Source organism: Notolepis coatsorum (genome assembly GCF_963971535.1).
Source record: "Notolepis coatsorum genome assembly, chromosome: 1".
NCBI classification, from domain to species: Eukaryota; Metazoa; Chordata; class Actinopteri; order Aulopiformes; family Paralepididae; genus Notolepis; species Notolepis coatsorum.
Window position 1 is genome coordinate 4,928,233 of NC_140165.1, and position 25,033 is coordinate 4,953,265.

At 48.3% G+C, this 25,033-nt stretch overlaps 2 protein-coding genes across 2 annotated transcripts in view; one reads left to right on the forward strand and one right to left on the reverse strand.

The window, feature by feature from the left end:
• The window catches only part of txndc16 (thioredoxin domain containing 16), a gene marked incomplete at its 3' end in the record, with an annotated part of 45,183 nt that extends 24,431 nt beyond the window's left edge, over window positions 1-20,752 (reverse strand). Inside the window, exons 1-3 of the mRNA XM_084330179.1 lie at window positions 20,465-20,752; window positions 18,707-19,129; window positions 17,279-17,361 (exon numbers count right to left, since the gene is read on the reverse strand). Of these exons, the coding sequence (XP_084186305.1) occupies window positions 17,279-17,361; window positions 18,707-18,872 (249 nt within the window). The 5' untranslated portion in view covers window positions 18,873-19,129; window positions 20,465-20,752. The remainder of the gene's footprint in view (window positions 1-17,278; window positions 17,362-18,706; window positions 19,130-20,464) is intronic.
• A 3,955-nt stretch (window positions 20,753-24,707) lies between these two features.
• The window catches only part of gpr137c (G protein-coupled receptor 137c), a gene marked incomplete at both ends in the record, with an annotated part of 25,294 nt that continues 24,968 nt past the window's right edge, over window positions 24,708-25,033 (forward strand). Inside the window, 1 exon segment of the mRNA XM_084330191.1 lies at window positions 24,708-25,025. Coding sequence (XP_084186317.1) covers window positions 24,708-25,025 — 318 coding nt within the window.

Consider the following 25,033-nt stretch of genomic DNA (forward strand, 5'->3'; position numbering starts at 1 on the left):
CGACCTGGCACGAAGGTCTCGTCCAATGGTAGAATGGAGACTATTATGGGATGTTCAGTAGACTAGAAGGGATATTCAATGCATATTGTACAAGGAATATACAAGGGATATCAGGGGATATACAAATACAATTAAATATATATATATAAATAAATATATATATTCGGTTTAATCTGATCCTTCAGAACAGCCGCTCCCTAATTGGTCCCAACCTAATTAGTTAAGCAGAGACAGATTAACCGCACTGTCTACCACTCAAGGGTTCGCTGTAAGGGTCAGTCAACTCACAAAGTCATAGGGTCATGGTCATCATCGATTGTGTCTGGGAGTCGGGGCAGTTCTATGAGCCTCGCCACAGGACGGGTGTAAGTGCGCCCTTGGACGAGTACTTCAGCTGCTCGGACCTTGCCATCGGCACCGGTGATCACTTTGCTTACGCGGCCAGCCGGCCACATAGCTCTGGGTAGTGACTGGTCAATAATCATGACGACTGTTCCTTCCGTCAAATTGTCTCTCTCTTTTACCCACTTCTGGCGGGTCTGTAGAGACGGTAGGTAGTGCAGTAGGAAACTGCTCCAAAACTTGTCGGCTAATACTTGGCTGTACCTCCACATTCGTCGGCCGTTCGCTTCTTCAGGCCGGTACATTGTCTGGGGTAACGCGGGATCTAGCCGCCCCATCAGGAGGGTGTTGGGGGTGACTGGGTCGACATCTGCTACATCACTGGAGACGTAACCGAGGGGCTTTGAGTTCAATACTCCCTCAATCTCCGTGAGGACTGTCATTAGGACTTCTTCCGCCACAGTCTGGGCCCCAAGTACTGCGTACAGGGCTGTCTTTATAGAACGTACTTCTCGTTCCCAAGTTCCACCGAAGTGGGGTGCGTTTGGGGGGTTGAATTGGAAGTCAATCTGGGCTGGAGCGAGGTGGGTCTTAAGTTCTGGGCCCATAGCTTGGAAGCTCTCCCTCAGCTCTCTTTCTCCGCCTTTGAAGTTTGTCCCGTGATCGGACAATAATGTAGACGGTTTTCCTTTCCGTGATGTGAATCTTCGGAAGGCCATAAGGAATGAGTCTGTGCTCATGGTCGGAAGGAGCTCGATATGTATCGCTCTGGTGGTCATGCATTTGAATACAATACCCCACCGCTTCTCGGTGCCTCTTCCTTTCTTTATGTGCAGCGGGCCAAAACAGTCCATGCCTGTTGAGTGGAATGGCTTGTCGCCGAGTCGGAGGCGACATGGAGGTAGGTCAGCCATCCGTGGTATGCTGGGCTGCGCGCGCCACTTTCGGCAGTCTAGACAGGTTCGCTGGAAGCGTCGCACCGCCTCTCTTCCTTGAAGTATCCAGTAACGACGTCTGATCTCCGCGAAGACTCTCTCTGCTCCTGCGTGGTGTACATCCTCGTCGTATTTCTTTATAATCAGCTCTGTGACCTTGTGTCGGCTGTTCAATACGATCGGGTACTTAATGTCATCCGGTAAATTGGGGGCTCTCCGCAGGCGACCACCCACTCTGATGAGGGTATGTGTGTCACTCTCGGGGGCCAGATGAATCAATCTGCTGTCTGATGGGACGGGCTTTCCTCCCTGTAGACAGTCTAGTTCATCGGGGAACGAGTCTCTCTGGGCTCGTTGCAGTAGAAGCAGTTCTGCTTCCTCGTAGTCAGCTGCTGACATATCAGCGGGGGACTGAATCTCTGGGTGGTGCCGCAGGAATGTCCGTTGCTGCGCACTCTCTATGGTAATGCAATCGTCTATGTTGGGGTCTGCGGAGACAACAGTGCTCAATCCACAGAACATAGGTTTCTTATTCTCAGCCTCCTCGTCACTTGCTTCCCTCGGGGTGGGCGTGGGCCAATCTCCTTCGGGGAGCTTGAGGAATGCTGGTCCGTCACTGTAGATGTTACAACGGGTTAAGTCATCTAGGGACATTCCCCGGGTGATGACGTCAGCTGGGTTGTGTTTTGTATCAACATAGCGCCAGTTTGCTTCTCCGGTTAACTCTCCGGTTAACTCTTGAATCTCAGTGACTCTGACTCCCACGAAGACTTTGTATTTGCATGAATCCGATTTGATCCAGGCGAGTACTGTCGTGGAATCTGACCACAGGATTGTTCTATGCACCGGAATGGTGAGCTCACGTTGGATGAGCGTGGCTAGATGCGCTCCTGCGAGGGCTGCGCAGAGCTCTAGACGTGGGATAGACTGTTGCTTGCGTGGGGCTATTCTCGAGCGGGCGAGGATGAATGCTGTGTAGATCTCTCCCCCCTCTTCTTGGGCCCGCAAGTAGGCTACTGATCCGTAGGCGACCTCGGAGGCGTCACTGAAGACGTGTATATCCATTTTACATGTCTCTGGCCTCACCGTGGGTGGGAAGTAGCTTCGGCGTATATTAACGCCTGGGAGTGAGTGGAGTTCCATCTCCCACTCTCTCCAGGTGGATGCAAGGTGTGCGGGAATGGGGTCGTCCCAGCCCTGGTCCTTGTCCCACAATGCTCGTACAATCATCTTTGCCCTGGTGGTGTACGGTAGTATACATCCTAACGGGTCATATTGTCGGGCGAGTGTTCTGTACACACTCCGTCTGGTGGTCGGTATTGCCGTCGACCTTCCCTGCTCCGTGGTCAGGGGTTTGTGTCTATAGTGGAGCGAATCTGTTTTGAAGCGCCACACTAGTCCTAGTGTCATCTCTTGGGCTTCTCCTGGGATTGTGGCCATCCAGGTCTCGCTGCTCGTTGCCTTGTCCTCGGAGGAGAGGCTGCGCAGTACGTGCGGATCGCTGCTGGCCCACTGCCTGAGATCAAAGCCGCCTTTGATCAGAGAGGCGCGGAGTTTAAGTAGGAGAGCCTCGGCTTCTTCCTGGGTCGAAACGCTTTGTAGACAGTTATCTACGTAGAAGCTGTTCTTCACACTGTGTCGGACCTCTTCGTCCGCTGCTGGGTCCTCTGCGACATGTCTCTGTAGTGCAAATGTAGCACAGCATGGGCTGCATGTAGTTCCGAAAGGGAGGACTTCCCATTGGTAGATGGCTGGGTGCTCATCTCCTGGCCTCTCTCTCCATAGGAACCGCAACAGGGGCTTGTCCTCCTCTACTAATCTCACCTGCAGGAACATCCCTTTGATATCCCCGCTGATAGCCACCTTGTCCTGGCGGAAGCGGAGTAGTACGCCTAGTAGGGAGGGGCCGAGTGTAGGACCGGGCAATAGCTCTTTATTCAGATTTTGGGATCCGATCTGGTAGCTGCAGTTAAACACGATGCGGTCTTTGCCGTTGTGATGAACCTTGTGGTGGGGCACGTACCACGATTCAGTCGTCTGGTCGGCCTCTTTAATGTCAATCTTTGTGACGTGTCCCGCTGTGATGAGCTTCTCAATCTCAGCGCGGTATACACTTTCTTGGGCGGGGTCCTTGGCTAAGCGCCGCTCTGTGTTTAGTAGGTACCGCTCTGTGGCGTCTTTCTTTGCGTGAAAGGTAGGCATCCCTTCCCGCCGCAGGAGTGGCGTGGCGTATCTCAACACGCCGCTGACTGGGACTCTCTTTGTTCCCGTCTCGAGGAGGTTAATGGCGTAGATGTCGTCTTTAGAGCGAATGTCTTTCTTTTCGTTCTTAAAGGGCATTTGTTCTAAGGTCCATAGCCTCTCTACATGCTGCAGGAGTGCGGTGTCTCCCTCTGTGACTCGGGAGTGGAGACAGCTAGTGGCTGTGGTTCGGTTGAGAGATTTGGCGAGTGGGCCTTGGAGAGTCCATCCTAGGCGGGTCTCGACTGCTGCAGGACAGCCTCTGGGTCCGGTATGAACCCGGTCTATCGGGACAATGAGGTCTGCATGGTCGGAGCCTATCAACAGTGTCGGGGTAGCACCGTCTATGAGTGGGATCGGTAGCTTGCGTAGATGTACATATTTCTCCATCAGCTTGGCTACGGGGTATGTGTACCGCGACAGTCCTATTTCTTGGCTGGTGAAAGCGTCTGTAATCCTGTACCGTCGCTCGGGCTGGCCGCTTGCTGCGATAGAGAATGAGACATTCTCGCCCTTTATCGTTTTCAAATCTCTTCTTATTGTCCGAATTGTCATTTGGTTTTCGCTCCCCCGCAGCCCTAGCTGGGCCGCAGCGGACGCGAGCAGAAGGGTCTTCTCTGACCCGTCATCAAGGACGGCGTAAGTGTCCATGACTTTATTCTGGTAGCTCAATGTCACACGGACTACCTTTAAGAGCACTCTGGCTCCGCTGCTGCTGGCGGGGTCGATGTACATGGCGCTTGCTTTGCTGCTTGATGGTGCGGGTGGAGGCCGCCGTCTGTTACTGTCGTGGAGTATGTCCAGATGGGCTCCATCGCACCGACTGCACTTTTTCTTTAAGCGGCATTCGGCTGCCATGTGTGATCGCGCACAGCGAAAACAGCGTCTGTTGGACTTTATCCATTGACTCGCTTCCTCCGCATTCATCTTGGGGAATGAGTCACATTGTGACAGCCAGTGTTCTTTCTCACAGTAGGGGCACACTATCTTCCACTTCTCCTTTCTTGAGGGGGTACTGTGGCTCCTACTGCTTGGCACTGACTCCGATTGGTGCATGACAGTCACCGATCTTCTTCCATCATTTAGTCTCCTGGTTCCTTCTCTGGAGCCAGGAGTGCTCCGTCCGAATGTATCTAGCCGTAAGCTGCTGACTTCTCTCGCCAGGAAGTCGGCTAGATCGAGGAGGTTCGGTTCGGGGCCATTAGGGTCTCGGTGGTCTCTCTGCCGCCTAAAGCGCTCCTGTCGGGCGGGCGGTAGCTTCTCCAAGATCCTCTCTACATTTGAGTTGGCGTATAGTTCATGCCTACCCTTTTCCCTCTGCGCTCCCAGCATCCCTACCAGGGACTGCACTCTGATGGACAGGTCGTCCAGTGCTCGATTGTCTGTTGCTGGGGGTAGGCGGTCGATGTGCCTGATCTCCTGGATCACGTAATCCCATATACGTCCATATCTCTGGTCCAACGCTACCAGCGCTGCGGTGTATGGGGTCGTGGAAGTGGCGTAGGCGAGCGCTATGTTGTGCGCGCGGGGTACCTTTAAATGCTTCAGTAGTATCGCGTATTTATGGCGTTCATCAATGACATCCACCAACATTGTCTCCAGACACATGCGGAGCTCCGTATACTGGGCCCGGTTCTCCTGGGTGAAGTCTGGTACCATAGGTGTGCCAATGTATGACGCGGATTGTTGATACATCGGCGAGCGTTGGGGGAGAGGCCTCCTAGGCGAGTCTCCTCCTGCTCCTTGGCGTGGGCTGGTACCGGCTGTGTACCATGGCCCGCTGGTCCAGGTGCTGTTCCTCGGTGCGGGTCGTGCGTCGTGCTCACCCGTGAATAGCGTCGGGGGTCTGTAGCGCAGCTCCGCGGGGGTATAGCCTGGGCTGTACTGGACCTCCTGGTCCGGTAGAGTACTGTGCTGTCGTCGGGCGTGGTTCTCCTCCTCTTCCTCTTCGTCTTCCGTTAGGTCATCCAGGGCTTGTAGTCTCTGATTTAGCCTCTCCGCAGTGTATGCTGCTCCTTCCCGGTGGTTGGGTCTCGCTTGGACCGGTTGGGGAAGGGGGTCTGCGGGGGGTATAGACCTCGTCTGTTGGTCAAGTTCAGGGTCGCTTACTCGGTTAGGGGATGCCGCCCTGGAGTGATGTCTAGACGAGTTCCTGGAGCCTCTGGTGGAGGGAGGGGGTGTTGTCCTTCTGATCAGCTGTTCTATTAGTTGCGCTTGTGCTCTGTCGCGCTCGGCTTCACGCTTGGTGAGATCCGATTCTCTCTGGGCACCGGTGGCGGCGCGCTGGGCGTCGGCCCGGTCTCTTGCCATATTCTCTTCCATCTGAATGCGTCTTATTTCCAGGCGTATGTGCTCTTCTTCGCTCCGTTGCTGTATCTGCAATCGATCGCGTTCACCCTGGAGTCTATCGCGTTCAGTAGAGGCTTTCAGGCTGACGAGGAATGCCTGCTGTAGTGTCCTCTCTGCCTCGCTGGGAGAAGACGGTTGTATAGGGGAGCCGTCCCTTGGGGTACTCCGTGCGGAGTCTTGGAGCTCTATCTCCACGGTGCTCTCCTCATCTTCTTCCGTGCCGAGTTCTCTCTCGGTAGTGTTGTCTTCCTCCCGGGACTCGTCGGGGACTACTTCTTCGGTATTGGCGGGGTGTAAAGTCATGTCTGGTTCCCCCTGGTCCCCACCGTGAGCTTGGTCAGTTACATTAGAACCCATAGGGGCCTCTATGGTCGGGGTAGCCTGGTCGTTAGGGTTAGACATAATTTTACTTTCTAGTTTTACCGCGTTTACTGTTGGTAGAAGACTAGGTTGTTGACTGACAGCGTAAGCCTCTAAGTACTGAGGGAGCTGTCGTTTGCGCCGCGGGCGTTGTTGGTTAGGAGGATCGTTTCGTGGAGTGTTCATCATAGGCCATTTTAATATTAATAACACTATATTAATATTACACTGATTACCATCCGGCTCGAAGGACCAATTGTAACTGAGGGGTACAATTCCCTGACTGTATGGTTAGATATGATACTTACTACCACTACCTCTTGTACTTTAGACTCTGGCCACCCAGTACTAGGTATGAATATGTTGAACACTCCCACCTGATAAACGGATCCAACACAAATGTACCAAATCGAAAGTTTGAGTTTTAATACATAGCAAAAGGTATGTACAACGATCACTTAATTACATTTATGATTTGAAATAGTATGCACTTTTATGGCAAATGAGTATTCGTAGGTAGATCAATATCGAATGTCCAATCTGATTGCGCAGGAAGCAAATATACAACCTGGAATATTTAGGGAACAATAGCGATGATACTTGAATGATTATATAGCTGGATACACTAGGGGAAGGTTCCGACTGCTTGTAGGACAGCTGGAGGGGGGGGGGGGGTTAGAGAGTCACTGGCTGGATCCCGTCTGGCCGAGGGTATCTTGGGAGAGTCCACAGTTGTGCGACACGGTGCCCAACGATCCTCGATCCACAGATGAATGCAGTTGGACCCTCTGTGGCCGGCGTCCTCCGGTCCACGACGGAGAGACGTGAGGCGACCTCACTGTGCAGAGCGCCGTCTCACCTGTCGTCCTCTCCGGGGGGGGTATTTCCAACACACTGCAGTGTTGGCCTTTATCCATAGAATAATCAAAGTACTCAAAGCATAATCCAAGCCGGGGAAGGCTAGCCGTCGTCGGTAGAATAATCCAATATACAGGTCCACTCGCTCTTTGGCCTGGAGCTCCTCGGGTGCAGCTTCACGTGGGGTCAACCACCCTGGATAAGCGTCCAGCTGATGCCCGAAACGATGGGGGTGCTGATTACTATAGAACTCTTACCGCACGAGGCACTATATATGAATAGACTATTATTAGCTTAATAGAATACGTCCAACTCGACGATATAGTGCCAAATATGACTATTCAAATATTAATATACACGATGTCTCAATGCCGATACTGGGCCGAATTGGCCTTACTGCCCACACGTGGTTCGCGGGGAGGCTTTTGCGTCTGTCACTCTGTTGGAGGGTAAGGAACTGGACTAAAAGAAAGTTCTACTTTAATAGCGCAGTATATATACGCACTATGAATAAATAGTACCATTAGTGGTGCGGTAGACATATTCCTACGCGGAACTAGGACTTGTCCATACATGTTGAGCGGTACGATTGAACCTGGTCTGAGGGGTATGGCGACCTGGCACCAAGGTCTCGTCCAATGGTAGAATGGAGACTATTATGGGATGTTCAGTAGACTAGAAGGGATATTCAATGCATATTGTACAAGGAATATACAAGGGATATCAGGGGATATACAAATACAATTAAATATATATATATAAATAAATATATATATTCGGTTTAATCTGATCCTTCAGAACAGACGTATTCTATTAAGCTAATAATAGTCTATTTATGTATGGTGCATCGTTCGGTTCGAGTTCTACAGTTATCAGTACCCCCATCGTTCCTGACGTTATCTGGACGCTTATCCAGGCTGGTCAGACCCCTAGTGGTGATTGCATCCGAGGAGCTCCGGGTCAAGAGCGACTGGACCTGTATATTGGATTACTCTACTGTCGAGTGTTGGAATTACCCCCCGGAGAGGACTCCAGGTGAGGCGGCGCTCTACACGTGAGGTCGCACCACGTCTCTCCGTTGTGGACCGGCAGATACCGTTCCACAGAGGGTCCAGCTGTATTCGTCTGCGGCCCGAGGTTCTGTGGGCACTGTGTCTAAGACTTTGGATTCTCCCAAGACACCGTCGGCCAGATGGGATACCGCCAGCGGCTTCTCTAACCCCCCCCTCCTACTGTCTTACAACCAGCGGGACCCCCCCCCCCCCCTTAGTGTATCCAGCTATAATCATTTAAGTACCATCGCTATCGTTTCCTAAATATTCCAGGTTGTATACTTACTCCCTGCGCAACCAGAGATTGGACATTCAATGTTGATTTACCTACGAATACTCATTTGCCATAAAAGTGCATATCCAATATTTCAAATCATAAATGTAATTAAGTGAATGGTGTATACACCTTTTGCTGTATTAAATATTCGATTTGGTACATTTGTGTTGGTTCGTTTCATCAGGTGGGAAAGTGTTCATCATACTTATATCTTGTACTGGGTGGCCAGAAGTTAAAGTACATGAGGTAGTGGTATTAAATATCATATCTAACAATACAGTCAGGGAATTGTACCCCTCAGCTACAATTGGTCCTTCGAGCCGGAGGGTAACTAGTGTAATATTAATATAGTGTTATTAATATCGAAATGGTCTATGATGAACACTCCACGAAACGATCCTCCTAACCTAGAACGCCCGCGGCGCAGACGACAGACACCTCAGTACTTAGAGGCCTACACTGTCAGTCAACTACCTAGCCTTCGACAAACGGTAAACGTGGTAAAAGTAGAAAGTAAAATTATGTCTGACCTTAACGACCAGGTTTCCCCGACCACAGAGGCCCTAGTAGGTCCTAATGTAACTGACCAAGCCCACGGTGGGGACCAGGAGGGAATTGACATGCCTTTACCCCCCGCCACTACTAAAGAAGTAGTCCCCGACACGCCCCGGGAGGAAGACAACCCTACAGAGAGAGAACTCTGCACGGAAGAAGAAGAGGAGAGCGCCGAGGAACTAGAGCTCCAGGACTCCCCAACGAGTACCCCCAAGAGCGGTTCACGCAGGAGCGGCTCACCTCCACTACCGCCTTCCCCCAGCGAAGCGGAGAGGATACTACAACAGGCGTTCCTCGTCAGCCTGACAGCCTCTACCGAACGCGATCGGCTCCAAGCACAGACGCTTAGCGAGCACGAACGTCTCCAAGCACAGGCGACCAGCGAGCGCGAACACCTCCAAGCACAGCAACGGAGCGAAGAACAGCGCACAAGTCTGGAGATGAGACGCTTCCAGATGGAAGAGAATATGGCAAGAGACCGGGCCGACGCCCAGCGCGCCGCTGCCGGTGCCCAAAGAGACGCAGAGCGCGACAGACTACAAGCGCAACTAATAGAGCAGCTGATCAAAAGGACAACTCCCTCTCCCTCCGCCAGGGGCTCAAGGAACTCGTCGAGACAGCAGTCAAGAGCAGCGTCACCGCAACGAGCAAGCGACCCTGAACTTGACCAACAGACCGAGTCTAGACCCCCCGCAGACCCCCTTCCCATACCGGTCCAAGCGAGACCCAGCTACAAGGAAGGAGCGGCCTACACTGCGGAGAAGCTAAATAAACGATTACAAGATCTGGAAGATTTGATAGAAGAAGAAGAGGGAGAAGAGGAGAATCAAGCCCAACGACAGCACAGTACTCCACCGGACCAGGAGGTCCCATACAGTCCAGGCTATACCCCCGCGGCGCTGCGCTACAGACCCCCGACTCTATTTACGGGTGAGCACAACGCACGACCAGCCCCGAGGAACAGTACCTGGACCAGCGGGCCATGGTACCCTGCCAGTACCAGCCCACAGCGAGGCGCAAGAGGGGACTCGCCCAGGAGGTCTCTCCCCCAACGCTCGCCGATGTATCAGCCATCCACGGCGTCATACAACGCCACGCCGTCATTCCCAGACTTCGCCTATGAGAGTCGAGCACAGTACACGGAGCTCCGGATGTGCTTAGAGACAATGATGGTGGAGGTCGCTGATGAACGCCACAAGTATGCAATATTATTGAAGCACCTGAAAGTACCGCGAGCGCACAATATAGCGCTAGCCTATGCTACCTCCTCGACCCCATACACAGCGGCCCTTGCAGCGCTGGATCAAAGATATGGACGTATATGGGATTACGTAATCCAGGAGATAAGGCATATTGACCGCCTACCCCCAGCCACGGACAATCGCTCACTAGACGACCTGTCAATCAAAGTGCAGTCCCTGGTGGGGATGCTGGGAGCTCAACGGGAGAAGGGCATGCATGAGCTGTACGCCAACTCTAACGTTGAGAGGATTTTGGAGAAGCTGCCACCCGCAAGACAGGAGCGCTTTCGGCGGCAGAGGGACTACCGAGATCCCGACGGCCCCGAGCCCTCCCTCCTTGATCTGGCCGACTTCCTGGCGAGAGAGGTCAGCAGCTTACGACTGGACACCTTCGGGCGGAGCACGCCAAGCTCCAGAGAGGGACCCAGGAGAATAAGTGATGGAAGAAGATCGGTGACTGTCATGCACCAATCAGAGTCAGTACCGAGCAGTAAGAGTCACAGCACCCCCTCGAGAAAGGAGAAGTGGAAGATAGCGTGTCCCTACTGTGAGAAAGAACACTGGCTGTCACAATGTGACTCATTCACAAAGATGAATGCAGAAGAAGTGAGCCAATGGATAAAGTCCAACCGGTGCTGTTATCGATGTGCGCGGCCCCACATGGCAGCCGAATGCCGCCTAAAGAAAAGGTGCAGCCGGTGCGATGGAGCCCATCTAGATATACTACACGATAGTAACGGAAGACGGCCTATACCTGCACCACGGAGCGGCACCAAGGCAAGTGTCATGTACATTGACCCCGCCAGCACCAACGGAGCTCAAGTGCTCTTAAAGGTAGTCCGTGTGACATTGAGCTACCAGGATAAAGTCATGGACACTTACGCCGTCCTTGATGACGGGTCAGAGAAGACCCTTCTGCTCGCCTCCGCTGCGACTCAGCTGGGACTGCGGGGGAGCAAGAACGAAATGACGATTCGGACAATAAGAAGAGATTTAAAGACGATAAAGGGCGAGAATGTCTCCTTCACTATCGCAGCCAACGGGCAGCCAGAGCGACGGTACAAGATCACAAATGCTTTCACCAGCCAAGAAATAGGACTCTCGCAGTACACCTACCCTGTCACCAAGTTGATGGATAAATATGTGCACCTGCGCCAATTACCTATCCCGCTCATAGACGGCGCTACCCCGACCCTGTTGATAGGCTCCGACCATGCAGAACTCATAGTCCCGATTGACCGGGTCCATACAGGCCCCCGAGGCTGTCCTGCAGCAGTCGAGACCCGCCTAGGATGGACATTACAAGGCCCCCTCGCTAAATCTCTCAACCGAACCGCAGCCACTAGCTGCTTCCACTCCAGAACGACAGAAGAAGACACCACTCTCCTGCAGCATGTCGAGAGGCTATGGACCCTAGAGACAATGCCCTTTAAGAACGAAAAGAAAGACAGTGATGAGATACGCAACTCCACTCCTGAGGCAAGAGGGAATGCCCCCCTTTCACGCAAAGAAAGACGCCACGGAGCGCTATCTACTGAACACAGAGCGGCGCCTAGCCAAAGACCCCGCTCAACAGAGTGTGTACCGAGCTGAGATTGAGAAGCTAATCACAGCGGGACACGTAACAAAGATTGACATTAAAGAGGCCGATCAGACGACCGAATCATGGTACGTGCCGCATCACAAGGTCCATCACAATGGCAAGGATCGCATTGTGTTTAACTGCAGCTACCGGATCGGATCCCAAAATCTGAATAAAGAGCTCTTGCCCGGCCCCACACTCGGCCCCTCCCTACTAGGCGTGCTACTGCGCTTCCGCCAGGACAAGGTGGCTATAAGCGGGGATATCAAAGGGATGTTCTTGCAAGTGAGACTAGTAGAGGAGGACAAGCCTCTGCTACGGTTCCTATGGAGAGAGAAGATCGGAGATGAGAACCCATCCATCTACCAGTGGGAAGTACTCCCCTTCGGAACCACATGCAGCCCGTGCTGTGCTACATTTGCACTACAGAAACACGTCACAGAGGACCCAGCAGCAGATGAAGAGGTCCAACACAGTGTGAAGAACAGTTTCTACGTAGACAACTGTCTACAAAGCGCCTCGACTCAAGAAGAAGCCGAGGCTCTCCTAATCAAGTTACGCGCCTCCCTAATCAAAGGAGGCTTTGATCTCAGGCAGTGGGCCAGCAGTGACCCGCACGTATTGCGCAGCCTCTCCTCCGCAGACAAGGCTGCCAGCAGCGAGACCTGGATGGCGACAATCCCAGGAGAAGCCCAAGAAATGACACTAGGATTAGTCTGGCGCTTCAAAACAGACTCGCTCCACTATAGACACAAACCCTTGGCCCCAGAGCAAGGAAGGTCAGCGGCGATACCGACCACCAGACGGAGTGTGTACAGAACACTCGCCAGACAATATGACCCGCTGGGATGTATTCTACCTTACACCACCAGGGCAAAGATGATTGTACGAGCACTATGGGACAAGGACCAGGGCTGGGACGACCCAATACCCGCACACCTTGCCTCAACATGGAGAGAGTGGGAGACGGAACTCCGCTCACTCCCAGGTGTCAATATACGCCGCAGCTACTTCCCATCCACAGTGAGGCCAGAGACATGCGAGATTGAGCTACACGTCTTCAGCGACGCCTCCGAAGTAGCCTACGGATCGGTTGCCTATTTGCGTGCCCAAGAGATGGGAGGAGAGATACACACTGCTTTCATACTGGCCCGCTCAAGAATAGCCCCACATAAGCAACAATCTATCCCACGTCTAGAGCTCTGCGCAGCCCTCGCAGGAGCGCATCTAGCCACGTTAATCCAACGTGAACTCACCATTCCGGTGCATAGAACAATCTTGTGGTCAGATTCCACGACAGTACTCACATGGATTAAGTCTGATTCATGCAGATACAAAGTCTTCGTGGGAGTCAGAGTCACCGAGATTCAAGAATTAACAGAAGAAGCAAGCTGGAGGTATGTGGATACCAAACACAACCCAGCTGACGTCATCACCCGGGGAATGTCCCTGGATGACCTAACCCGTCGCAACATCTACAGTGACGGACCAGCATTCCTCCAGCTCCCGGAAGGAGATTGGCCTACGCCCACCCCGAGGGAAGCAAGTAGAGAGGAGGCTGAGAACAAGAAGCCTATGTTCTGTGGACTGAGCACTGTCGCCTCCACAGACCCGAACATAGATGACTGCATTACCCTAGAGAGTGCGCAACAAAGAACATTCCTGCGGCACCACCCAGAGATTCAGTCCACCACTGACATGTCAGCAGCTGACTACGAAGAAGCAGAACTTCTTCTACTACAACGAGCCCAGAGAGACTCGTTCCCCGATGAGCTAGACTGTCTACAGGGAGGAAACCCCGTCCCATCAGACAGCAGACTGATTCACCTGGCACCAGAGAGTGACGCACATAATCTCATCAGAGTGGGTGGTCGTCTGCGGAGAGCCCCCGATCTACCAGATGACATTAAGCACCCGATCGTCTTGAACAGCCGACACAAGGTCACAGAGCTGATCATAAAGAAATACGACGAGGATGTGCACCACGCAGGAGCAGAGAGAGTCTTCGCGGAGATCAGACGTCGTTATTGGATATTGCAAGGGAGAGAAGCAGTACGCCGCTTCCAGCGAACCTGTCTAGACTGCCGTAAGTGGCGCGCGCAGCCCAGCATACCACGGATGGCTGACCTACCCCCATGTCGCCTCCGAATCGGCGACAAGCCATTCCACTCCACAGGCATGGACTGTTTTGGCCCGTTGTATATAAAGAGAGGAAGAGGCACCGAGAAGCGGTGGGGTATTGTATTCAAATGCATGACCACCAGAGCGATACATATCGAGCTCCTTCCGACCATGAGCACAGACTCATTCCTTATGGCCTTCCGGAGATTCATATCACGGAAAGGACAACCGTCTACATTGTTGTCTGATCACGGGACCAACTTCAAAGGCGGAGAAAGAGAGCTGAGAGAGAGCTTCCAAGCTATGGGCCCAGAACTTAAGACCCACCTCGCTCCAGCCCAGGTTGACTTCCAGTTTAATCCCCCGAACGCACCCCACTTCGGTGGAACCTGGGAACGAGAAGTACGTTCTATAAAGACAGCCCTGTATGCCGTACTCGGAGCCCAGACTGTGGCAGAGGAAGTCCTAATGACAGTCCTCACGGAGATCGAGGGAGTATTGAACTCAAAGCCCCTCGGTTACGTCTCCAGTGATGTAGCAGATGTCGACCCAGTCACCCCCAACACACTCCTAATGGGGCGGCTGGACCCCGCGCTACCCCAGACAATGTACAGGCCCGAAGAAGCGAACGGCCGAAGAATGTGGAGGTACAGCCAAGTACTAGCTGACAAGTTTTGGAGCAGCTTCCTACTTCACTACCTACCGTCTCTACAGACCCGCCAGAAGTGGGTAAAAGAGAGACAATTTGACAGAAGGAACAGTCGTCATGATAGTTGACCAGTCACTCCCCAGAGCTATGTGGCCGGCTGGCCGCGTAAGCAAAGTGATCACCGGTGCCGATGGCAAGGTCCGAGCAGCTGAAGTACTCGTCCAAGGGCGCACCTACACACGGCCCGTGGCGAGGCTCATAGAACTGCCCCGACTCCCAGATACTATCGATGATGACCATGACCCTATGACTTTGTGAGTTGACTGACCCTTACAGCGGACCTTGAGTGGAAGACAGTGCTGTTAATCTGTCTCTGCTTAGCTAATTAGGTGGGACTAATTAGGGGGCGGCTGTTGTGAAGGATCAGATTAAACCGAATATGTATATTTATTTATATATATATATTTAATTGTATTTGTATATCGTTTGATATCCCCTGTATATTCCTTGTACAATATGCATTGAATATCCCCGTTTCTACTAAACAGCCCATAATAGTTTCATTCTACCATTGGACGAGAACCTGGCGCCAGGTTGCCATACCCCTAGGTCCAAGTTCAATCGTGCCGCCTAACATGTCGAGGCAACCCCCGGTTCCGCGCAGTAATATGCCGGGCGAAATACGAATGGTACTATTTGTTCATAGCGCATATATATATGGCGCTCGTAAAGTAGAACTTTCTTTTAGTCCAGTTCTTTACCCTCCAACAGAGTGACAGACGCAAAAGCCTCCCCACGACGCACGTGCGGTGTAGTAGGGCCTACTTGGCCCAGAATAGGCATTGAGATATCGTGTAGATTAATAGTTGAATGGTCATAGTTTGGCACCATACCGTCGAGTTGGACGTATTCTATTAAGCTAATAATAGTCTATTTATGTATGGTGCATCGTTCGGTTCGAGTTCTACAGTTATCAGTACCCCCATCGTTCCTGACGTTATCTGGACGCTTATCCAGGCTGGTCAGACCCCTAGTGGTGATTGCATCCGAGGAGCTCCGGGTCAAGAGCGACTGGACCTGTATATTGGATTACTCTACCCGACGACGGCGAGCCTTCCACGGCTCTTGGATTATGCTTTGTGTGCTTTGATTATTCCATGGATAAAGGCCAACACTGTCGAGTGTTGGAATTACCCCCCGGAGAGGACTCCAGGTGAGGCGGCGCTCTACACGTGAGGTCGCACCACGTCTCTCCGTTGTGGACCGGCAGATACCGTTCCACAGAGGGTCCAGCTGTATTCGTCTGCGGCCCGAGGTTCTGTGGGCACTGTGTCTAAGACTTTGGATTCTCCCAAGACACCGTCGGCCAGATGGGATACCGCCAGCGGCTTCTCTAACCCCCCCCTCCTACTGTCTTACAACCAGCGGGACCCCCCCCCCCCTTAGTGTATCCAGCTATAATCATTTAAGTACCATCGCTATCGTTTCCTAAATATTCCAGGTTGTATACTTACTCCCTGCGCAACCAGAGATTGGACATTCAATGTTGATTTACCTACGAATACTCATTTGCCATAAAAGTGCATATCCAATATTTCAAATCATAAATGTAATTAAGTGAATGTTGTATACACCTTTTGCTGTATTAAATATTCGATTTGGTACATTTGTGTTGGTTCGTTTCATCAGGTGGGAAAGTGTTCATCATACTTATATCTTGTACTGGGTGGCCAGAAGTTAAAGTACATGAGGTAGTGGTATTAAATATCATATCTAACAATACAGTCAGGGAATTGTACCCCTCAGCTACAATAGTGTTCTAGAGATTGATGTGTTGTTATATTAGTGTTCTAGAGATTGATGTGTTGTTATATTAGTGCTCTAGAGATTGATGTGTTGTTATTAAGGATGATCGATATTGGCTTTTTTACCGATACCGATATTGTCCAACTCTTAATTTCCGATACCGATATATGCAGGGTCCCCCCCCCCCCCCAAAAAACGGAATAATTTCAGGTAATTAACATTACATATCTCTTGTTGTGGAATTAACACAACATTATTCATACTTTTGACAATAAATAAAATCTGAATTTGTTCTTACTTGCTTGCCTGGGTAAATAAAGGTTATAGAAATGTAAAAAAGAAAATAATAATTATAATTTTTGAAAACCGATACCGATATTTTCCGATATCACATTTTAATGCCGATATCGGCCGATAATATCGGACATCCCTAGTTGTTATATTAGTGTTCTAGATATTGATGTGTTGTTATATTAGTGCTCTAGATATTGATGTGTTGTTATATTAGTGTTCTAGATATTGATGTGTTGTTATATTAGTGCTCTAGAGATTGGAGGTGTTGTTATATTAGTGTTCTAGATATTGATGTGTTGTTATATTAGTGCTCTAGAGATTGGAGGTGTTGTTATATTAGTGTTCTAGATATTGATGTGTTGTTATATTAGTGCTCTAGATATTGATGTGTTGTTATATTAGTGCTCTAGAGATGGGAGGTGTTGTTATATTAGTGCTCTAGAGATGGGAGGTGCTGTGGTTAATGAACAGTTATCTCTAGATATGTAAAGGAAAGACATAATGAGATTCCTTCCTTCATAGTTAGATTATTATGAAATGAGTGCAGTCATTCGAAAGGTAATTTCTTTGTTTTAATTATCAGGCAGGGAGAGGTAGAAAAGGCAGACTAGATTACCGTGGCAACCGATATCCCATAATCCATCAAGGCCTCAGAAGACTTCTCCAACTGAATCAGAAAGAGAGAGATAGACGGAGAGACTAGAAAGAAAGTGAGAGGGGGAGAGAGAGAGAGACAGACAAAGAGACAAAGAAAGACGAGAAGAGTGTAACCAAGAGAGACGGGGATAAAAGTGCTATATAAATGCTGTCCATTCTACCATTTTAATAATAATAATAATAAATTGGATTTAAAGAGAGAAGCGCCTCTCTCAGACTCAAGGACACTGTACAAAGAGAAAGAAGCTATATAAAAGAAAGGGTAAAAAATATGAATATATATGTATAGTAACAGGAAAAAATAAAACAAATAAGATAAAAAAGGAAGCAAGGTGCTATCCGATTGGACGAAACGGTAACAAGAAAATTAACAAAAACAAAAACAACAGGATCTGTGGCTTAAAAGAAAAGAGTCAGGGGGTGGGCTACATGGGAGCGGGGCCGTGTTGCGTGAAGGCAAGTGTGAACAGGTGTGTTTTTAGGTTGATTTTGAAGAGGTTGATGGCGTCAACACCAACACCACAGAGGGAGCTCCACAAATCCACTAATCATGTTAAACCCAGATTCGGCTCAAATAAGGGACTAAACACGTTTCGCAATTATGCCACATCAATGTGGAACGCCCTACCCAAAGCTGTAAAGGAATGTGGATCACTACCCACTTTCAAAACCACTCTCAAGGGACACCTACGGGAGACTGCAATTCAAAACTGGCCCCTGTAAATGTCCTAACCCAACCCCCTCCAATGTACAGTCATTTACCTAGTATGGTTGTCAATAGTCCAATGTACAATTTTGCTTGTTTGTACAGTGTCCCCCCCCCCCCCCCCTCAATGTACAGTTTTGCTTGTTTATACAGTGTTTCTCCCCCCCCCCCCCCCCCAACCACCTCCAATGTAAATTACCCAGTATGGTTGACAATATCCCAATGTACCCAACCCCCCCCACCCAACCTCCTCCAATGTACAGTTTCTACGTCAAATGTATATACTCCCTTTTCTTGACTCCTTCTGTATCACAAACAGTACTGTATTTGCAAATCTGGTATGTCATAAATGTATAGATGTAGCAGTACTGAATATCTGTATGTCATGTATGTCATATATGTCCTGATGAATTAAAAATGGGGGACCCTGATGTAAACAAGACGAAAGTCTTTCTCTGGTCTGCATCCCCTTAACAATTGTGTGTATTGAGCTGTACTGTATTGTACCCATTCTACAATCTGTTAATAAAGTTTCAATCAATCAATCAATCAATCAATCAATCAATCAATCAATCAATCAGAGCCTCGGATGGAGGGGGAGAGGGAGTTCCACAGCCTTTGCTAAGACATTTTGGCTGTACATGTGGAACAGAACCCAACAGAACAGTTGAAGCAGCCTACCTTGGTGGCCAAAGTAGACAAAGAGGGTTTTTCCAGCGTTGATTTGCTCTCTGAAGTCGTCTGCCGTGCGAGTCAGATTAGATGAGTCGTCCGACGCCGAGCCCCCCTGGGTCCAGCTCAGCAGCAGAACCACCAGACCACCAGACCACGCCACGCTGGAGAACATCTCTCTAGAGGAGACAGGACCATACCACGCTGGAGAACATCTCTCTAAAATTCACGATGAAGACTAGATTCTTGTACCGGATCTCCTCTCTGGTAAACAAGAATACCCTGAAGACTCTGGCAGGAGCACTCATTCAAGGGTACTACGACTAACAACAAGATCGCTAACGCTGTGGCGTCCTTGACGAAGACGGACAGGAGCACTTGGATTGGTCCCCTGGCGCGGCTCACGTTGACGCCTGTCTGCTCCCGGCTGCCCTTGGGGGGGAAGGACGACGGGATGGGTTAATCGCAGATACGAATTGCATGCATGCATTGCATGTGTGCCAATTGATGACCTCGGAGCAGGTCCTAAATTATTATTATGACTATGCTTGCACCGCATGGTACCAAAGCACCTCAAAGGCGCTAAAAACAAGATTACAAACATCAAAACAAACTGGTCAGACTTCTACTTGACCTTACCCCTAGAACCCACCTCACCCCTGCCCACTTTGACAACCTAGGATGGCTTAGAGTAGACAACAGAGTACAGCAACTTGCAATGGCCTGGTCTACCTGGTCTACAAGGTATACACTATATGACTAAGGTACCCATGTACATGTCAAAATACTTCCAAATATCAGTGAATACCACAACCACAACACCAGAGGAAGCTCAACAAATCATGTTAAACCCAGATTCGGCTCAAACAAGGGACTAAACACGTTTTGCAATTATGCCACATCAATGTGGAACGCCCTACCCAAAGCTGTAAAGGAATGTGAATCCTACCCACATTCAAAACCGTTCTTAAAGAGCACCGACGGGAGGCTGCAATTAGAAACTGGCCACCGTAAATGTCCAATCCCCCCCCCCCACCCCCTCCTAATAGACAGTCTCCTCCCACTGCACATATATTCTCTCCCCACCGTGTGTATATTTCTCTCCCACCCACCCACCCCCCTAATGTACAGTCTCCTCCCCACCGTATGTATATATTCTCTCCCCACCGTATGTATATTTCTCTCCCACCCACCCACCCCCCTAATGTACAGTCTCCTCCCCACCGTATGTATATATTCTCTCCCACCGTATGTATATTTCTCTCCCACCCACCCACCCACCCCCTCCTAATGTACAGTCCCATCCCCATCATATGTATATACTCTGTCAGGATCTAAGGGTAACAGTACTGTATATTTGCATATCGTATATGTCACAAATGTAACAGTACTAATACTGTATGATGTCATGGTATTTCCTATGCCATAAATGTCATGTATGTTGTGTATGTCATAAATGTCGCTATGAATTGAAAATGGGGGACCCTGATGTAAACAAGACAAAAGTCTTTCTCTGGTCTGCATCCCCTTAACAATTGTGTGTATTGAGCCGTACTGTATTGTACCCATTCTGCAATCTGTTAAATAAAGTTTCCATTCATTCATTCATACTGCTGCTACTACTACTACTACTACTACTACTACTACTACTACTACTACTACTACTACTACTACTACTACTACTACTACATACCACTACTATTACTAATTACTACTACTGCTACTGATATAGGACTGAAGCAATTGATAAATAGTCATATTAACTACCTTGGATGGAAATACAGTCCCAGCTTGTCTCGTCTGGTCGATTGCTGTCAGAACCAGAAGAAAAACCAGGACAACTTCTGAAATCCTGCAGAGTAAAGTGTGTCTTCATGTAGATAGATACATGTAGATAGAGACACGGTGGTCTTTAGACAATCATACCACTAGAAACCTTGGTAAGAAAATACTCCAATCTCTATGTATACTGGTATTGTGACTACAACTCATCACTATCAGATATTGACTAGTACTACTATAATTACTAATACAGGTCAGTTGTACTCATAGGCTACGCTACAGTATCACTATCAGATATATCTACTATTATATTACTAATAAACATAACGTTAAGTTATACTGATTATTTATTACTATAATAATATTACTAAAAAACGGTGGTTTGATGCGAATGTTTTGAAGTCTCTCGCTTCCTGATACACAAACCCACGTGGTCTCGGACCGCCAATCGGCTAGAGGTATTTTGGACAAGAGTGGCGGGTGCTTCTGCAGCTGTAAACCAATCGGGTGAGAGATCTTCAACGGGGGCTGGGTGAGGAGGTGACCAATGAGCTAGTGGTTTGGGTAGGGTAGGGTCCGCCCCCTCTGGTTCCTGATTGAATGAATGAATGAATGAATGAAAACTTTATTAACAGATTGCAGAATGGGTACAGTACAGTACAGCTCAATACATACAATTGTTAAGGGGATGCAGACCAGAGAAAGACTTTCGTCTTGTTTACATCAGGGTCCCCCATTTTCAATTCATCGTAAAATTGATTGATTGAACATTGTACAATACAGTACAGCTCAATACAAACAATTGTTAAGGGGATTATTGTTTTATTGTTTTATTGTGGATCCCCATTAGTCTACACCAAAGTGAGACTACTCTTCCTGGGGTCCAATAACATTAAAAATATTAAAAATCATTGAAGTACTCACAAGAAAACATCACAACGAACAAAACAGTGAATAAAAGCTCACTCAATATTCATAAGTTAGATATCACAATTCTCAACCATAAAATACAAATTACATATTCAGTCCATAAGAACAAAACAGATCAAAATCATATATATGATTTGAACTCATATTATAGCATAACTTTTCTCAAGTCACCGATCACCTTTATATTTCCATACTAATTTCAAAAGTCAATGGCCAAAATGTAACTCATTATTCATGAGCGCAATTTTAAACTTTTTTTTAAACATAAATTTGTTCCTTATCACAGTTATATTTCTGGGTATTTTATTCCAATAAGCAACTGCTCTATACATTACCGTCTTTTTCAAAGCATTTGTTTTTGGTAGAGGTAAAGTAAAGCATGCATCTAATGCTTGCCTTGTGCTATATCCATGTCTCATATTAGTTGGGTACAGTTGTGAGTGCAAACCCTCCGGTTTCCCAGTATTACAGATATTAAACAAAAAGTTACCAGGCTACATGCCATCCTCTGTTCCACTGTCATCCAGGTCAGCGCGGCATGCATCACTCCAACACTACTCCTCACAGAGCAGCGCAGAGCGAGGCGTGCCGCCCTGGATGCAGACCAGAGAAAGACTTTCGTCTTGTTTACATCAGGGTCCCCCATTTTCAATTCATCATAATAACATAATATGACATACATGACATACAGACAGACAGTACTGCTACATCTATACATTTATGACATACCAGATTTACAAATATACAGTACTGTTTAAGAGTACAAAAAGAGTCTAAAAAGAGAATAGCCTATATACATTTGAGGGGAAGAAACTGTAAATTGGAGGAGGTTGGGTAGGTGGGGTGGGGGGGAGGGTGCTTGAAGTACTTTATCTCTGGTGATAATTTAGATTAGAACTATTATTACTATTAACAACTGAACTGTGGAACATAGAAGCACACGGTTCTCCCATATATGTCTATTCAATATAAACACGGCGCCCATTGGGTTTCAGCAGGGTTTGAATCTGGTTTTGAATCATCACCATGGCCTACTTTCAACTAAGGAGAAATTATATACAATTGCTTTAAGACCTCGTACACCCACGGGTTTCTAATGTTGCGCGGTGAATCTATTCTACATTTTCACCAGAGCCTAGCTACAGCATATAGAAGAACCGCAGAAAGTTAGAAAACCAGAGATTAGAGAAACGCATTTAATTTTTTTTTTATTAATAACAAAAGGTTTTCTTACACTACCAGATACAGAAAAATGACCAGCCCTACTAGGGGAGGACTCAACAAGCTGTGAGCTAGCAGCGGCCTATGTTGCTGCCTGCCATAGACTGAGGGACAGTGAGTGACTGTCACCTGACACACGTTTATGCCGTAATATTTTGAAGTTTTATTTTATGATGATATTTTTTTATGTACTTTGACATTGATATCTGTTTTGTAATCCATGTTTTATGTTCATATTATAATCATTTGCTTTGGCAACATGTACAAGTTACGGCATGCCAATAAAGTCATTTGAATTGAATTGAACTGAATTTAATTGATTAAAAAAAATATCGGGAACTCCAGAGGGGGGCGCTATGGAGCTGTGAGGGGGCGGGGTCATCATTGCTGCAGCTCAGCTGATAATTTTCTTCCCTCAAGTTGTTTTTCTGCATCGAGGAGCAGAGCTCTCTCTCCCTTTCTCTCTCCCTTTCTCTCTCTCTCTCTCTCTCTTCTTCGTGTCTGTGTGTGTAACCCCCTCTCTCTTTCACCAACTATCGGATTAAAACACCTCCTCCAGCACTTCATTAACAGCTTTTCTATTTATTTTGTATGGATGTTTTCTACCGGACCACATCAACAACTCATCAACACAACAACAGCAGCAGCATCATCCCCAAGTTTGACCTAATTTAATTGTTTACCGTGATTCTTTTGAGAACAATATAATGTCTGCGCATCTAACTGTCTTGTTGTTGTCTCGGACTGTTTGCCTCCTGCTGCTCCGAGAGGTTTTGGAATGACGTGAGGTGAGACTGAATCTTCAACCAATCAATCAATCAATCAATCAATCAATCAATCAATCAATCAATCAATCAATCAATCAATCAATCAATCAATGCATCTCTGGTGCAGTCGTCTTCTGATTGGGACAATCGATAATTAGATTAGATTATATTCAAATGTATTTGATGTCATCAATGACAGCACAAGTACATGTACAACGAAAATAAGTGTATCATCTATAACCAAGAGTGCAAATGTAACAGTAAAGTGCAATAGTAATATAATACAATGTACAGTTAAACTGGGTATAACATATATAAATTAGTACTACTGAGTAATAATAGTGCTAATCAGATGCATGTACACAGAGTTGTAATATTAATATGTACATGATACAGGTATAAATACACTGGTAGTCATATAGTCATATTGGCTAGCGGCATAACTAGTAAGAGATGGGGGATATGTACTACCGATATAGATATAGTATCTCTACAGATATGCAAAATGATTATATGCAAGTATAATCTAATAATAGTCTGAGAGAGAGATGGATGGGGTGCTTCATTATAGGGAATAACGTCTAAAAATGGTAAACGGTTGCATTTATATAGCGCTTTTATCCAAAGCGCTTTACAATTTGTTCCCCACATTTTTTACCCCATTCACTCACACATTCAAGTCAAGTCAAATCAAGAGTTTTATTTGTCACGGCATACAAGCATATACAGTGAAATGCGGGGGGGGGGTCATGCGGGCCGCAGTGATTGTGCAATAATACAAGTAATAAGAATAGGAATGAGAATAAGACATTTGTGCAATAATACAAGTAATAAGAATAAGACATTTAACAGGTATAATGTACATAAAGTTTACAAAAAGCATGGTAAGACATGCTAAGGTCCTGCGATAGTGCAATACACTGTTAGCTACGGATGAGGCACTGGGTCTTATGTACACTATACTCTACAATGCTATACTATACAATCTACAGATATACTAAATGTATCCTTATGCTAACTTGCTATATCCATCTGTTTACTAATACAAGAACCACTCCCGTTCTTTTTCAATTCATAAATAACGTGTGCGGTGCCAACCTGCCCATCGGGAGCAATTAAGGGGTTAAGTGTGTCTCTGCTCGACAAGGACACTTCGACACACGCTGCCCCCCCCCCCCCCCCCCCCCGGGGGACGAGTGGGAATCATCGAACCGTGGTGGTGGTGGTGGTGGTGGTGGGAGAACCTCCGGATTACCAGACGACTGCTCTCTATACAAACTGGGTTTGAAGAAGGCTCGTCATCAAACGAGATGATCGGGCAGCAGCAGGAGGTCCGGTGGTCCCTAACCCTGCAGCCCCCGGCGGGCACATCATCATCGTCGTCTCCTCCTCCTCACGCCGTGGTCTCCCCACCCGTGGAGCTCAGCGTGACCGCGGTCTACACGTGCCTCTACTCTCTGCTGTTTGCCTTCATATACCTGCAGCTGTGGCTCATCCTGCGCTACGGACACAAGCGGTTGAGTTTCCAGAGCGTGTTCCTGTTCCTGTGTCTCCTCTGGGCGGCGCTGAGGACCACGTTGTTCTCCTTCTACTTTCAAAACGTCGTGGTGGTCGGGGGGGTGGCGGCGGTGGGGTC